We start from the raw sequence: 16,026 nt of genomic DNA, 5'->3' as shown, positions 1-16,026 counted from the left end.
CGTCCATAAATTTGCTCAGTTGCAATATTCAGTTATGGAATGTTTACCTATAAAACTTATATTCTTGTTCTGTTCTACTATCGGCAGTCTGTTATACACAACCTCTTTTTTATCATTTTATTTTACGTCTGGACGAAGTCTTTGATATTGATAATTTTTTTCGCAACCGTTTTTATGAAACGAGTTTAACAAAAACAAATTTTAGGAAAAGGCATTCAATCATCTGCATTATATATTACCGCGATATGTTCCTAACCAATATTTTAACAAAAAAATGTTTTATAGACACCTAGAAATCGGTCAATTTTCCACGGTAACAAAAAAGTGAAGGAGTAATGATGCGCCATTCTGTCATGGGAGTCCCTTAACTATTTTGAAGAGTAATAATGTGCCATTGTACCGTTTATTGTGCGATTACTACCTCCCTCCGGTGAAAAAAAGTAAAACATTCGCTGGAAAGCAGCCAGCCCTGCTATTATTTCCTCTCTCTCCATTATATGCCAGTCTCCTTGAATAACGTCAAAAGGGGAGGGAGGAGCGAAATCCGGTGCGGCGACGCATCGGAAACCAGGCTGCAGGTGTATGCGCAGTGGTCGCCTCAAATCCTTCTACGAGTACTACGCTCATGCTTCGAGGGTAGACATGCGTTTGGCCCTTACTCAGATTCGCGTCGAATAAAACAATTCGCCCCAACACAGCGGTTGCAGTGACCCCACGAGTTTGCGACGCCACTCAACTCGTGTAGCTAGGTTTTACGATAACTCGTACCCACACAACCGTCCAAGCAAGCGAAGAAGAAAACAGTCGGTCATTCCTAGGAGCCACTATAATGCTCCCTCTTCTCTTTGTTTTTCGCCCGTCGCAGCTCGTCTCTGCGCGCCCGCATAGGTTACAGTTACCGGCTGTTCCTATGTAAAAAAATCGTGCCAGTCCACCCCGTGAATGTGGTTGGAAAGCAAAGCTGTAAACGGCACCCATAGCGATTACCCATACGACGTCACTTATATTCACTCACATCGCTCTACAAATAGTAAAACCAGAGAGAAGTGAAATGCACTTAACCACACCATTTATTACTTCAAAGAGATATTCTTGATAAGGTTAAATCAATGCATGATGCATGAACGGTGTTTTGTTGAGTTGTATTGGTGTAGCACAAGAGTGGAAACTTTTTTTATAAAATTAAAGTAAGCTCCAACCCGGTGTTAGACGATCTGACTTCTCCGTCTCTGCGCCGCGGACGGAGGCGACGAGATTTGCGGCAGAGAAAGAGAAGGAGGAGAAAGAAATACTTCTGTTCAGATTTCTGAACGGCCCAGAGTGCAGCCCTGGGGAGTGATTCCTTCTTTTGTGGGCAGTACGGGCGGCCTGTGTTCTGTCCACCCGCTGAAGCTGGGTAGGTAGAGAGGGCCTGGACAGCAGCATCTCCCATTGCTCTTGTTGGGTAGTTGACGGAAAGAGAGGAGGGTGCTCAGGGCTAAAGTCGCACACCCCGATTACGGGGCGGAGTGCTCCTACTTCTGAGCAAAATTTACATTCAGCGTCGTAGTGATTCGGATGCATTAAGTAAAGACGCGTAGGCTGTGGGAAAGAGCCCGGATTGTATGAGCCGTAGGGTAGTTTGTTGTTCTCTGGACAGGTCAGGGTAAGGCGAAGGTACGGTCTGTCTCAGAAGGCGATAATGCTGGTTCATCCCCCTGAACGTGACAAGCGGGTGACTGTCCTCTTGCAGCTCCATAGCACGGGAGGTAAAAGCGCAGGCTTGTTGGGTGGGCGTATTTGTTGCCCTCCATTGAAGCGTGAGGGGGTGTCCAGATGAGCTGAATGGAACCGTTTGGGTAGTGGTTTTTTATCACGCGCAGTGCAGGTCAGAACACCCAACCCGATTGGTAATTCTAGTAGGCTTGCTGGGAATCGGTGACTACCCTCCGAACCCCTGGTTGAGTGAGAGCCAAGGTGATGGCTGCCTCTTCTGCTGCCGTCATTTCTTGGGTCCTAAGCGAGGTACACGCAAGGAGGTTGGTTCTGGAGGTAGCACGATGATGGCGTGTTGCTGCCCTCGATGTTTGGAGGCGTCTGTGTAGATAACTGCATGATCCCCACGGAGGGTGGTGTTTAGCGCTTGAGCCCGTGCTTTTCAGTGACCCTCGTCATGTGAGGGGTTCATATTTCTGAGCAAGGGGAGCGTCTTTGGTTTTAGTCGCCAAGAGTCTTGGAGAACGTCAAGCGGAGTAACATTCTGGGCTGTCCAGCCAATCTGGTGAAGCATTCGGTTACCCATCGCAGTTCTGAGTCGGACCTTCTGGTTAGAAAGAGGGCCTTTTATCAGCTCTTACACCGTGTTGTGGAGCCCCGTGCTAAGCAGCCTCTATGTGGACGCACTCATGAGAAGACCAATGGCCTGCTCGACCGCCTTTGTAATCATTATATAAAGCATCTCTATGTCTTCCTCGTCGAGAAGAACACAGGGGGTTGACGTAAGTGACTCTCGAGAGGGCAAAAGCTTGAATTAATCGAAAGGTACCGGATTCCTTTAGCCTCGCTTCTTGGTGCCAACTCGCCTGATCATGTGTATGATTTGATTAATGCTGTTTTTGAGGCGCTGCAAGGAGACGTCACTCGGTGTTAGCCTCGAGATGTAGGCCCAGGATCCTGATGCTGCGGCTTGGAGTGATGGCCTGGCTATCAAGGAGTATTTGAATGTATTCCTTGGTTTGGCGTGAGGGCGGACGACAACGAGCTGTGATTGTTTACGTCAACAATGGAGGCCACAGGCTTTAGCACATTGGCGTACCAGAAGTGAGATGCCATGCATTAGTGTGAGCTTCCTTTAATTTTTGTAACTCTTAGCACATGAACAAGGTGTGCACAGGGCCGCTAGGTGGGCGTGAGTGGTCGCTTGACGCTTTCACGTGGCATTCAGCGAGAACGCAGGGGGTAAAACCGTAGATGTGCTTGGTGAGTACACCACCTGCCTTCCCCGTCTTCGCGTGGGCTCGTAGCTAAATCGGGTTCAGAGGTACCTTTTTTTTCGCAGGCAGAATAGGCCTCTAATGTTGAACTCGTTTGCTAAGCTGGGCTGTGGGATTTTGAGAGACTGGCTTGAAGATGCGGGTGTAGGACCAAGGTCACGAGTGCTAAAGTTTTACAGGGAGCTGGAACAGGCGGTGCGGTTTTTCGAAGAGAGGTTCTCACGGGACTACTTAATGGAAGTGAAAAGAAAATCACTGTACTGGGACATGATTGACATGCTTTTTCCAGCTCCGCTCTACCGGTCACGAATGGATAGTACATTAGTGTCAGACGTCTTGAAACGATTACCACGGCTTCCTGTTAAGGTCGCCGTCAAGGATTTTTTTATCAGGTTTCACGTGGAAGTTCTGCCGGTAAAGCCATGGCTGGCAAACAAAGGTTTCTTTGTTCCGTGGTCAACCAACTGTGATCTCTGCCCTTACCCAGAGTCCCTTCAGCACGTGTTCCTCTTTTGCACGAACGCAGCGCATTTCTGGCATGAGGTCAGATCAGCATTTGGAATTTCTCTGTATCCAACTTGGAAGGATGTGAAGTTTCTCACAAGTGAGGAATTCCGAGATGACAAATGTGTGGAAATTGTCCTGCTGTTGGGATTGTATGCAATTTGGCGGTCTCGCACGGATCACGTCCTTTGTTTGGAGGGAGCAAAGTCCGCGTGGACGCATTTTTGTGACGCGTTTGCCTACACCAGCTCTCTGTTAAAAAGTGCAGACGACGAGCTATCCAGCAAGTGGAAAGTAATGGAGGCGCAATTGCAAAGACGGGTCCATCCCTGATTTCAAGATGAATCAGTGTATCTGTGTGTTGCACTTCGCTGAGTGTACTCTGTTATGTCAACGGACTCTGATGTATAAAGGCAAAGACTGCCTTTTTACTATGTACATAGCACCCGATTTTAAATAAAGCTCAAAAAAAAAAAAGGCTCGTAGCTAAATCGGCAAGACAACGGGCTCTCGCTTTGTTAGTCTATTAGTTCCAGGTTCGATTCCCGGCGGTGCCAGTAAATTCTTTTATTTGTTCGCTGGAGTTTTCTGGTGACACCAACGGTCGCGAAAGAACCCTTGGGGGGGTAGAGGTTAAAAGCTTTGCTTTAAAACGCGCTATTTCTCCGCGCAGCCCACGCGAAAGCCCACTCGCGTAAGCTCCTAATGCTTTACCCCGGGGCGAGTAACCGTAGATAATGGGCTAGTGGGAAGACCTTGGGCCGCAAGGGATGCCCCCGTACTGTAAACACGACGCACAGCGCGCGAGAAGTGCGTCTCGTCACCGCAACCCTCTGCCCCGGCAAATCGCTGGTCTGCGCCGGAGCGTGGTGCATCTTCCTCGAACTGCTGCCCGGTGGCCAGCTGTTGCTACCGCACCACTGAGCGGCACTCATTCTTCCACTTCTGTTCTTCTTCCTCCGCTGTGCAGGCCAACCTGCATCAATTGCCCGTGCCCCCTCCCCCTTCCACCCTCTCTTCTCTCTCTCTACCCCCCCCCCCCCCCCCAATACGCACAACTTATGAAGCATGTGGGGTCCTCGTCAGTTTAATGCTCGGGTTAGTTTACTGCGCGGCGAAGGCCAGTGGGGCCAGAATTTTTTTTTTACTTTTTGCTGTGGTCTTTAACGTCGCAAAAAGAAAAATGAAAAAGGGCCAGCTTTAAATATTTACAGTTAAAGCTGGTAAATGCGAACTGCAATACTTCGAATTTATGGATAGTTCCAACTGTAGGATTTGGTCTGGCTGAGCTACCATAGAAGCTTATGTATAAAAAAACTGTTAATCCGAACGTGAGTGGCCGCTCCCAAGGATAATTCCAACTACGTGCCCCCGCGACCGCGGCTTGGTGCCTGGTACGGTCCCAGAAACGCAACCGCTGCCTACCACCGACGGTGCGTTGCCTCCGGAACGTAGTGAGAAACAGAGAGAGAAGTTAAGACTTGTTAAACCAATTAAAAACCCCTTGGCGGGCGCGTTCGATACGTCTTTGCGGACTACGTCGGTGTGAATGTGAGTGCAGCGCTTTGTGGTGCGCTGACAGGTGAAGACACCATTTCTTAGGGCAGAAACGCAAAACCAGTCGCGTCCAGTGACGACGACTGAGAGGAGGAGGGCGCAGCAGCAGTGCTGCCGTACACTCGAATGACGTGGTCGGATGGACTGCCACCCGTCTCTTCTTTAGTGTTGAAAAAGGCGAGAAGTAAAACCCTTCATGCGCACAGCTCGCGCCACCACACCCAGTGTTGGGCCCGCATACAGTTTTTAAAGCAAAGCATTCGATGCCTCACTGGTCCCGTCCGTCGTTACGCCATAACGCACTGCAAGAAATTTACTCAGAGAATACCTCAAAAGACAAAAAAAAAAAAAAATCGCGCCAATCCACCCCGTGAATGTGGTTGGAAAGCAAAGCTGTAAACGGCACCCATAACAAATACCCATGCGACGTCACTTAAATTCACTCACAAGCCTCTACAAATAGCAAAACCAGATTGAAGTGAAATGCACTTAAACACACCATTTATTTCTTCAAAGAGATATTCTTCTTAAGGTTAAATCACTGAATGAAGCATGAATGGTGCTTGGTTGAGTTGTATTGGTGTAGCAGAAGAGTGGAAACTTTTTTTATAAAATTAAAGTAAGCTCCAACCCGGCGTTAGATCATCTGTTTTCTCCGTCTCTGCGCCGCGGACAGAGGCGACGAGATTTGCGGCAGAGAACGAGGAGGAGGAAGAAATACTTCTGTTCAGATTTCTGAACGGTCCAGAGTGCAGCTCTGGGGAGTGATTCCCTCTTCTGTGGGGCCCATATGCAGTCCGCGCGGCCTGTGTTCTGTCCACCCGCTAAAGCTGGGTAGGTAGAGAGGGCCTCGACAGCAGTATCTCCCATTGCTCTTGTTGGATAGTTGACGGAAAGAGAGGAGGGTGCTCAGGGCTAAAGTCGAACACCCCGATTACAGGGCGGAGTGTTCCTACTTCTGAGCAAAATTTACATTCAGCGTCGTAGCGATTCCGATACATTAAGTGAAGACGCGTAGGCTGTGGGAAGGAGCCCGGATTCTATGCGCCGTAGGGTAGTTTGTTCTCTGGAAAGGTCAGGGTAAGGCGAAGGTACGGTCTGTCTCAGGAGGCGATACTCCTCGGTTATCTCCCTGAATGTGACAAGCGGGTGACTGTCCTCGTGCAGCTCCATAGCACGGGAGGTAAAAGCGCTGGCTTGTTGGTTGGGCGTATTTGTTGCCCTCCATTGAAGCGTGAGGGGATGTCTAGATGAGCTGGATGGAACCGTTTGGGGAATGGTTTTTATAAAAAGCACGCGTGGTGCAGGTCAGGACACCCAACCCTACTGGTAATTCCAGTAGGCTTGCTGGGAATCGATGACTACTCTCCGAACCCCTGGTTGAGCGATAGCCAAGGTGATGGCTGTCTCTTCTGCTGCCGTCATTTCTTGGGTCCTAAGCGAGGTACATGCGAGGATGTTGGTTCCGGAGGTAGCCACGATGATGGCGTATTGCTGCCCTGGATGTTTGGAGGCGTCTGTGTAGAAAACTGCATGATCCCCACTGAGGGTGGTGTTTAGCGTTCGAGCCCGTGCTTTTCGGTGACCCTCGTCATGTGGGGGGTTCATATTTCTAAGCAAAGGGATCATCTTTAGTTTTAGTCACCAAGAGTCTGGGAGTACGTCAAGCGCAGTGATATTCTGGGCTGCCCAAACAATCTGGTGAAGCATGGGGTTACCCACCGAAGTTCTGAGTCGGACCTTCTGGTTAGAAAGATGGCCGTCTAGCAGCTCTTCCACCGTGTTGTGGAGCCCCGTGCTAAGCAGCCTCTGTGTGGACGCACTCATGAGAAGACCAATGGCCTGCTTGACCGCCTTTCTAATCATTATATAAAGCATCTCTATGTCTTCCTTGTCGAGAAGACAGGGGGTTCACGTGAGTAACTCTCGAGAGTACAAAAGCTTCGATTAATCGAAAGGTTCGGGATTCCTTTAGGCCTCGCTTCTTGGTGGCAACTCGCCTGATCATGTGTATGGATTTGATTAATGCTGTTTTTGAGGCGCTGCAAGGAGACGTCACTCTTGGTGTTAGCTTCGAGATGTAGGCCCAGGATCTTGATGCTGGGGCTTGGAGTGATGGCCTGGCCACCAAGGAGTATTTGAATGTATTCCTTGGTTTGGCGTGAGGGTGGACGACAAGGAGCTGTGATTGTTTACGTCAACAATGGAGGCCACAGGCTTTAGCACATTGCCGTACTAAAAGTGAGATGCCATGCATTGGTGTGAGCTTCCTTTAATTTTTGTAACTCTTAGCACATGAACAAGGTGCGTACAGGGCCGCTAGACGGGCGTGAGTGGTCGCGTGACGCTTTCACGTGGCATTCAGCGAGAACGCAGGGGGTACACCCGTAGATGGGCTTGGTGAGTACACCACCTGTCTTCCCAGTCTTCGGTGGGCTCGTAGCTAAATCGGTAAGACAACGGGCTCTCGCTTTGTTAGTCTATTAGTTCCAGGTTCGGTTCCCGGCGGTGCCAGTAAATTCTTTTATTTGTTCGCTGGAGTTTTCTGGTGACACCAACGGTCGCGAAAGAACCCTTGGGGGGTAGAGGTAAAAAGCTTTGCTTTAAAAAACGCTTCTCGTCGTCGGAATCGTACCTGGCTTCCTCGCGTTGTGAAGCCAACGTCTGCCCGATTGCGCCAATCCGACAAGGTCGAAGCCGTTTGGACTTTGACTCAGGTTGCATGGGGGAAAGCTTCGCGTTTTAACTACATGTCTCTTAAGACAGGGGCTTTGATTTTCTTTGTTATGTGCTGTTCGCGAAGGTTGTACTGCCTCGCTACCGCAATTACGTGCCAAGCGGGCTTTGCTTTTCAACGACATGGCTGCAGGCATTATCCGCACAGCGACCGCATGAAATCATGGGGATATTTTTGTTTTTATGTGACACCGTTTAATGTTTTTTATATTACTGTAAAATAAACAAGGAGTCAGAAAGTATTTTCAGTATTGAAAAAAAAAAAACCGGCTGAGAAGTGCACGAAATAAAAAAAAAAGGAATGAAGAGTGTGATACCCATCGCTTAAAGTTTTCTTTTACCTTCGGGGTGTCATAAACGGAGCGAGAGGCGGCACAGTAGATACTTTGTTATGTTGGAAAGGGGAACCCGGTGGCCCGTACACTTTTCACAGCGTAAGAAAAATAAAACTCGAAAGCCAGGGAGGGAATTTCTCATAGGAGGCTGTTCACCACTAGCTCGCTATCAGTTACACCAACGAGAGTCAATACGGAAATACTGAGGCCAATTTTACGACCTGGGCGCATGGAGCGAAGTCGCCTATCGCATCACGGTGACTGCCGCCGGACTGAATGACAAGTTTCTTATGGTACTGCAGGTTTCCGTGCTTCAATGCTAAGGAGCAGAAGCCGGGAAACGCCCCAGCGCGTGACACACTTTCACTTGCATTTTTTGTGCCCCAAACATGACGAGGAGCCGTACGGATATGTATTGGGTGGCAGTTAAGGAGAGCGAGGGTCACATTCTTTTTGGTGGCAGATTTTCAAGCGCTCACGTACGCACGCACGCACGGAAGCAGGCACACCCACACCCACACACGCGTGCAAATACACACACACAGACAAACACAGACACACGCAAACACACGCACACACGCATGTACACACACATGAAATCACACTCCCATACGCATGTACACATGGACGCATGTGCACACACACACACACACGCACGCACGCACACGCACGCACACGCGCACACCCACACACGCACACGCACACGCACGCCCATGCACACGCACACACGCACACGCACACACACGAAAATTAATCCGGAGCCCTCCACTACGGCGCGCCTCATCGCCTGCGTTGCGTCGGCGCGTTAAACCCCACAATCAATCAAGCACACTCACACATGCATGCACACACACACGAATGCACGCGCGCACACACGCAAGCACACACACGCACACACACACGCGCACACGCACACACGCAAGCACACACACACGCACACACACACGCAAACACACACACACACACACACACACACACACGCAAACACACAGACGCACGGAATCACCTTCACACACGCATGCACACGCACCCACACGCACCCACACACCCACACCCACGCACAAAGGTTCACACAAGTTGCTGAAATAAACTTGGAAAGAATCGAAAAGGGTGCTCATTGACGAACACAGTAGCAAGGAATCAAACTGAGCGACGTTGCATAGTTCACTTATTGCATCCTATACGGACGGCATGACAGCCGTGCCCTTGGCGAGGGGTGAATGTAATCACGTCTGCCGCGTGACTTCGGGCAGCGTCGGAATTAGGCTCGCACGAACAGGGCGACGATCCGGCTGCAGGAGACGCGCTTCAGCCCTTCCTACTTGCCGAGGATCACCCCTAGTAAATCATCTGGTCAGGCAGATGTAAGCAGTGACGAGGGGCCCCTATGCATACTGATGCCGTCTCTTTCCTGGGAAACCCCGAGTATCTGGCCGCTCGGTAAAGCGATGCGCTGTTCAAGCAAAAGCGGGCAATAAATTTTACACACGATAAGGCTTGATATCTGGCTCTTTTTACGCGCCTAATAAAACTTCCCAGACTTTCAGTGGAAACGCGCAGGAGTACTGATGTGAAGTTGCGGTTGGTGACGTCAATGATGACGACCAGCACTGCAAAACCTCGGCCGCGCCCTCGCTACCAGCCATGCACTGGTTGGCAGTGCTAACTGATTACCTCCTGCGTCTTCTTTCGTGAGAGAGGTGTTTTTGTGACCTTTGAGTTGACCGATATCTTTTACGAGAATGAATCTGGCGTGGCGGAGCTCTCCGGTGAAGATTCAGTACGTGCTGCCGTGGGAATACAACAGCTCTGCGTTATCCGTTGACGAAGTGATGGTGGAAACTGGGGGCAAATTTCTGCGTGCACTCTAAGAAAATAGACGCACGTCGGCTTTACGTTAATGCTCCAGGACGAAAAATCAGCATGACCAAATGTTCGATTTCGGCGAATGACGAGACCCAGCATGCGATTTGAGTAACGCTTAAAATCTACGCAGGGGAAACTGTCTTGCGCTGTTGTCCCTGCGTAGATCCCATTTTTTACTCAAACTGCAAACTGCTCATCGTCATTCCCCAAATTCGCACACTTGATCACCGAGATTTTTCGTCCTGGAGCATTTAACGTAAAGCTGACGTGCGACTATTTTCTTAGAGTGTAGCGTCCCAGCGGTTGAGAGTAGCGCCGCAGCACAGAACGGTCATAACAGGGGTGACATTGGCCGTCGGTCCGCTCGGTCGGCGCTCTACAGGAACTGGAGCAGGGGGGGCTAATTGGGCGACTTGGTTGAGGCGCATTGGGACATGGGATCTCCTGACCATCAACAGGCCTCTGGCCTTGGCCACGTGCTATGGAGCTGCCGCGCCTTGCCCGACCAGCGAACACAGACGCATGCTCTGTGTTCGCTGGTCGGGCCCCATCAAGTCAGGCCAGAAACGCTGCGGGAAGGGGCCCATCCCGAAGGGTCTACAGAACGCGTGAAGGTGGTCCTGTACTCTCTTCTGTGTACTACATTTGAGAAGCCAGTATACAGGAACGCATTTAATCCATCCACTCACACCCTCCCCCATCTCCCCTTTCTGCGGCGACCGAGGTCAAGGCACGGACTGTAAGTTTCTAGATACCTACCGCAACAACAACAACATGAACGGCGTCGGCGTCCAGCGGCGTCCCTTTCGCTGCGGGGCGTCATGTAGCTTCAAGCACGCACCATGCCTCAGAAATAAAAGAACAGCAGAGCGCGACGGTGTCATCGCTGCTAAGCGGCCCAACAAACTGCTGGCTGCGCAGCGGGTGGGTGAAGACGCGTGTGTGCTACGGCGCGAGGACACGCGACTTCAACAGGCGCTTTTGCGGACCTTCCACTCCAGCCACTTCTGCTCCTCTCCGTCCCGACATCGATTGCTTCCACGTCTACCGGTTCGTTGACATCGACTGCGGCAGGTTGCAGGGTCGAATGTGTGTGAAAGCATGCGTGCGCAGCACACGTATGCTTTCGCATTCTCACACACATTGAGGAAAGCAAAGAAGTTGGTGTCGGCGACGGCATTCAGAAGCGGCGAAAGAGCTCCTAACCCCTCGTGACTGCTAACCGTTTCAGGGTGTGTCTGCCGCAGTAATAAAGTACGAGAAAAGGTGCACGCTGCTAGGAAACGCCAGGACATGTGCAGGAACACGTGTAAAACAGCGAGCGCATGAAGCACACAATGCGCTGGCCGCACCCTGCGGTGCAGTATATGCTGTCACCTCGGAGCCAGTTCTCTCTGCGCTTCGGTAGTATTCGCATCAATCTCGTCCTGAGACTCCGCTATGTATACAGCCAAGATCGTCACGTAGAAACGGTAAAAATAAACCTCACGAATCTAATCGCAAAACTGAATAACGTTACTGGCAGCGCGGAACTCGAAGCAGCCGCAGCGGCATTGTGTGAACACTAATGCTTTCGCACTCGTAACTAACAAGAAGGGCTTAGGTGTGCTCGGATTATCTTTGTGCCCTGTTCGTCCATGGTTTTTTTAGCACTTCTGGCCCCCTTAACCCGATCTGAGAAAGGTAGCTTACGTGTAATTGGTCTTCGGTTAATTTTGCTCCCTGCATGTCAGCTGTGGAAGTGCCTTATCCGATATAAGCAAGGATGCCAGCAGCTCAATTAATGTAAAAAAATAGTTTTGTTTGGTGATTGTTTGGAACTACCTTGTTTCAACAATGCGGATCGTCACAGGATCACTTACGTAACTTGGTGACCAAAATATTCTGCAAAATTCAATTTCTGTGCACTTCCCACAACTTTCACTGACGAAGCTTAGCGGTGGTCACTCACCTCAATAGGCGCAGGTGAGTTCAGATTGCTCGCTGATATTCCGTCGGACACCGAGGGCGCCGACGTGGTCATGTCATTCGATTTAGTAAGGCGTATAGCGCAAATCTAGTAAGGCGTATAGCGCAAATTTACCGTGTATGTCGGTCGACGATTGATGCGAGTATTGGACGTCTTTGTTGGGGAAGGGGGGGGCTTCCTGCCATTCAACAGCTCGCACAATGTACGGAACGGAACACGACGTCATACGAATGGACAAAGGGTGGGATAAATGAGGCGGAAACCGTTCCTCCATATGCCCCTTTGTCCGTAATGCCCACCAGTTATTCAAGAGAAAGTTTCGAAAGCCGCTTACACCATCCTTCGGTCCATTCTTAGATGGCAAAAAAGTGAGGCCAATACTCCAGCTTGCGTTGCCTAAATGTTTTTTTCCCAGGGCCACAGCATTCCTTACCCTCCCTATTAGATTTTTACTTGTTTCTTTCTGTTTCTGACTGCATGTTTTTTTTGGTGAGAACACACCATAAATACCCAAAGGCTAAAGAGAAAACGGTGCAACGCAACAAATGAGCGCGGCGTAGGTTTTCGCGGGTTGATGTGCTGGGTGGGGAAAACCAGCACGCCCAAAGTTTTAAAAATAAAATCAAATAAATGTACTATAATAAAGGGCCGAATAACCAAACAACTTACCTCGTATTAATAAGAAACTAGCCCTAGATTTCCAACGTCCGTCGTCGTTTTTATCTGAAGAGTGCATTCTTTTTATCGAAGAAGGTGTCGCTGGGGCCTTCTGTCATGTTGACAAGAATCCCTGATAGTATTCACGCTGGCGCTACGGAGAGCATCACGTTCTTATGCAGCGCTGTTCTGCAAGGAAGCTTCGCTGCGACACCAGCAGGGTCTTTGGCCGCCACAACGCTCTTGTGTTGCTTCTGCATGCTGGCACCATCTGTGCCTTTGTGTTCGTGGCAATCCCTTTGACACGCTCCAGGCAAGCGGCGCACACGACGGATATTTCGCCAGCGCGACACCTCTGAGATGTTTCAGGCTGGCAACGCCCTCTCTTAAGACGCGCGTCTGCCTGCAGGGCCTGTGAGTAGCTGATGCGCACGTAGCAGCGTGACCCTATAAAGACATTCTGCCTCTAGGAAGAAAACAGGAAATGCGGAAAATTCCCTGTTCTGGTGGGATTGCAACCAATAACCTTCGACTCACAAGTCTGATACTTTACCAATTGAGCAACAGGAGCGACTCCATTCCTGGTACTTTTGTACTCACGTGCGGCTAGGAGTTTCCTTCATACAGGGGTGCTACCCAGCGACGCTCCGGTAGGTGTAAGGTGGAGAGGAGCCTTGCTGTTACCCTCCACGGGAGTGGCTCGAGCGTGTATACGCCGTGTCAGGACCAGTCCATTGTTCATAAAACCTGTCTGTAACACCAGGACTGCCAGATCCGAGGCGTTCGCTTTGCACTTTAGAGAAGATAGTCCAGATTGGTTTACTTAAACCCGAAATATTTTGGTCTGCCTCCCTGTCCGTCTGCCTGTCTGTTTGTCTGTCCATCGATTCAGTCACGCTATTGAAAGTGAAAATTATCCGTGAAGAAGAAGTTTACGTTGGGAAAATTATTCCAGACTACTAAATCTGCTGCCACACTTCGTACTTGACATCGTCCAGCAAAGAGAAACAATAGGCATATTTTAGGGAAAACATTAATACATAAATGTTACTGACAGCGTTCATTAAATAAAAAAATGACGTTTCTGATTGTTGCGATAACAAATACAAAAAACGCGTTGAAAAAGAAAGTTTGGACCAAGAAATTTACACCATCTTCCCGCGAGGGGAACCATGGATAGATGCGACGCATCGTGGGGTTTCCGTTGCGTTTCCGTTATGTTGTTTCCATTTAGCGTGTCAATTTGTTGTTGTTTCCATTATATTACGTACGGTTGCGCCGACCATCGCGATAGCAGGCCTGTTAGTCTCCATTCAAATCATCGGTGGTGATCGGATGTCATCGGAGCGGCGGAACGACTGAGCGGAGCGGCGCAGTTACCGCGTTTATATGTGCCGCGCGTTAACGGTGAGGGGAATGAGAGAGAGCAGCGCATGCGCATGTGTTAGGTGTTTCACCGAGCGCTAACGCGCGCTGACGCACAGCTGGCACGGCGACGGGAGCGAGCGCTAACACGCAGATGGCGTTGCGGTGAGAGCGGCGTTAGAGCGCAGCTGGCGCGGCGAGGAGAATGGGGGAGGGATGCGGACTACGGACGACGGAAGACGCCGGAGGGACAAGGCGAGTTAAAGATATGCGTCGCATCTAAAATACACAAAGGGCTGGACCTCCAGGTGGCAGTCAGCAACGAAACCTTTCAAAGGATGGCGTGCAAGCTGTGCGAACACGGGGAAATTGTATTTTCTGTAGCCCACCTTCACCGTGTTCATCGTGGGAGCAGCGATACGGAATGGAAGAGGGGGATAGGCGGGCGGCCGGGGGGGGGGGGGGCACAAGAGAGAGGCAGTCATGTAGCAGGGGTTGGAGAAGCCTGTCGTCTTTCGAAGATAATCACAGTGAAGGGAGCCAACTTGTTCTCACAATTTTTTCATCCGTTTTTCTCCATTATCACTCTTGTCCCATGTCGAAACCGAAATCTCTATTTGCATGCATATAAGTTGCGAACTACCTCCTGTACGCTCTCATCGGCATTTTAGATTGTTTGCTTTCGTGACTATGTTAGCATTTCATGCAACGAGCCCATCATTTGCAATATATATATATATATATATATATATATATATATATATATATATATATATATATATATATATATATATATGAAACTAACCAGTGAGTTGAAAAAACCCTTGCGCTTTTCTCGCTGAATTTTACAGCGGCTCTTCGTCGCTGGTAGCGGGGCAGTTTCCATAGTCACTGTCAAAGTTGGTTTGAAAGTAGTGCGAAAGTCTTCAATAAAACCTTCAGTTTTTTCCGTGATTAGCCTTTCTAATTTCGTTGATATTTAAGTATAATGTATTGGAAGCGAACAATTATATGCTGCTGATGAACCACGAACCCATGACGACTAGTTTAGCATTATTTATTCCATCACAACTTGGAGACTTGCTAACTGCATTTTATACTGGCAGTAGGCTTATGTCAGACCTTCTCTGAATTCCGATAATTTCTGAGCTGCGTGTGCACGTAAACGCCGCGCCTTAGGACCTTGAAGCTTTTGCCTGAAATAGCATCTCCATTTTAACAACCCCGCTGTGGGTGGTTAAGTGGCTAAGGCATTGCGCAGTTACCATGAAGTGGAGGGTTTAGTTCGCATTCGCAAGATAACTTGTGCTATTCATGAAAGAGTACGTGCGTGCCAATATAATAAATATGACACTGTATAAAGAACAAAATAACAATGCAGTCGGTTAAGGAAAAATCAAGTAATGGTCGAGTTAGAAACGCGAGGAACAAAATAAAAGTTGTAATACGATTGCGTTGACTAATAAAATAGTTACACAAGATTTCTTACTGCGGATACTTGGTAACATAATTGGAAAGAAACAAAAGTGCTTCGAAATATCTAATATATTTAGAGGTATGGCTTAGCTCCCGATTATACAACTACGTGTAAAGCAGTTGCTGCTTTCGTTCCCGTGCTTTCTGAATAACATAATAAGAAATGGGCACAAGAAATACTTTGATGCCGGGTCTTAACAACAGCCTGGGGCTTCGTTATACCCGGCCTTCACCAAAGGCAGCGGCCACTGGTGTTTATTGACAGGTGGGCTCAGTATTTGCCCCTCTTCCTACTGCCCCAACAAACTCTTAACCTCGAATTATTCGTTTTGCATCCCTAGTGGCGAACGATCCCTTGCGACTCGAGAGACTCCGATGCCCGCAGATAAGCCCGGCATGCGGTGAGCGCAGGGGAGTCCGTCCGGGGCAAGACGCTCACGATTACGCACTGCACGTGGTCGTAATTGTCCCCTCTGTGTTTCCTTTCTTTTTTTCTGATTTCGTTCGTTCCCTCGCGCATAATCGCATCTGAGGCGGCGTCACAAGGGCGAGCGGAGAGCGGCCTATAAACCAGTTCCGAGGATCAACG

The 16,026-nt window shown here is 49.5% G+C and overlaps 1 protein-coding gene across 1 annotated transcript; it reads left to right on the top strand.

The window, feature by feature from the left end:
* Nucleotides 1-3,042: 3,042 nt before the first annotated feature.
* Nucleotides 3,043-3,942, top strand: LOC144150930 (uncharacterized). The gene has a single exon (XM_077682222.1). The coding sequence runs from the start codon at nt 3,054-3,056 to the stop codon at nt 3,807-3,809; it is 756 nt and encodes a 251-aa protein (XP_077538348.1). The 5' UTR covers nt 3,043-3,053; the 3' UTR covers nt 3,810-3,942.
* Nucleotides 3,943-16,026: the final 12,084 nt, after the last annotated feature.

The sequence above is a fragment of the Haemaphysalis longicornis genome, unplaced genomic scaffold (assembly GCF_048455015.1).
Source record: "Haemaphysalis longicornis isolate Haplotype H1 unplaced genomic scaffold, Haemaphysalis longicornis Haplotype H1 scaffold_809, whole genome shotgun sequence".
Taxonomy (NCBI): Eukaryota; Metazoa; Arthropoda; class Arachnida; order Ixodida; family Ixodidae; genus Haemaphysalis; species Haemaphysalis longicornis.
This window is presented reverse-complemented; position numbering and strand designations above follow the sequence as displayed.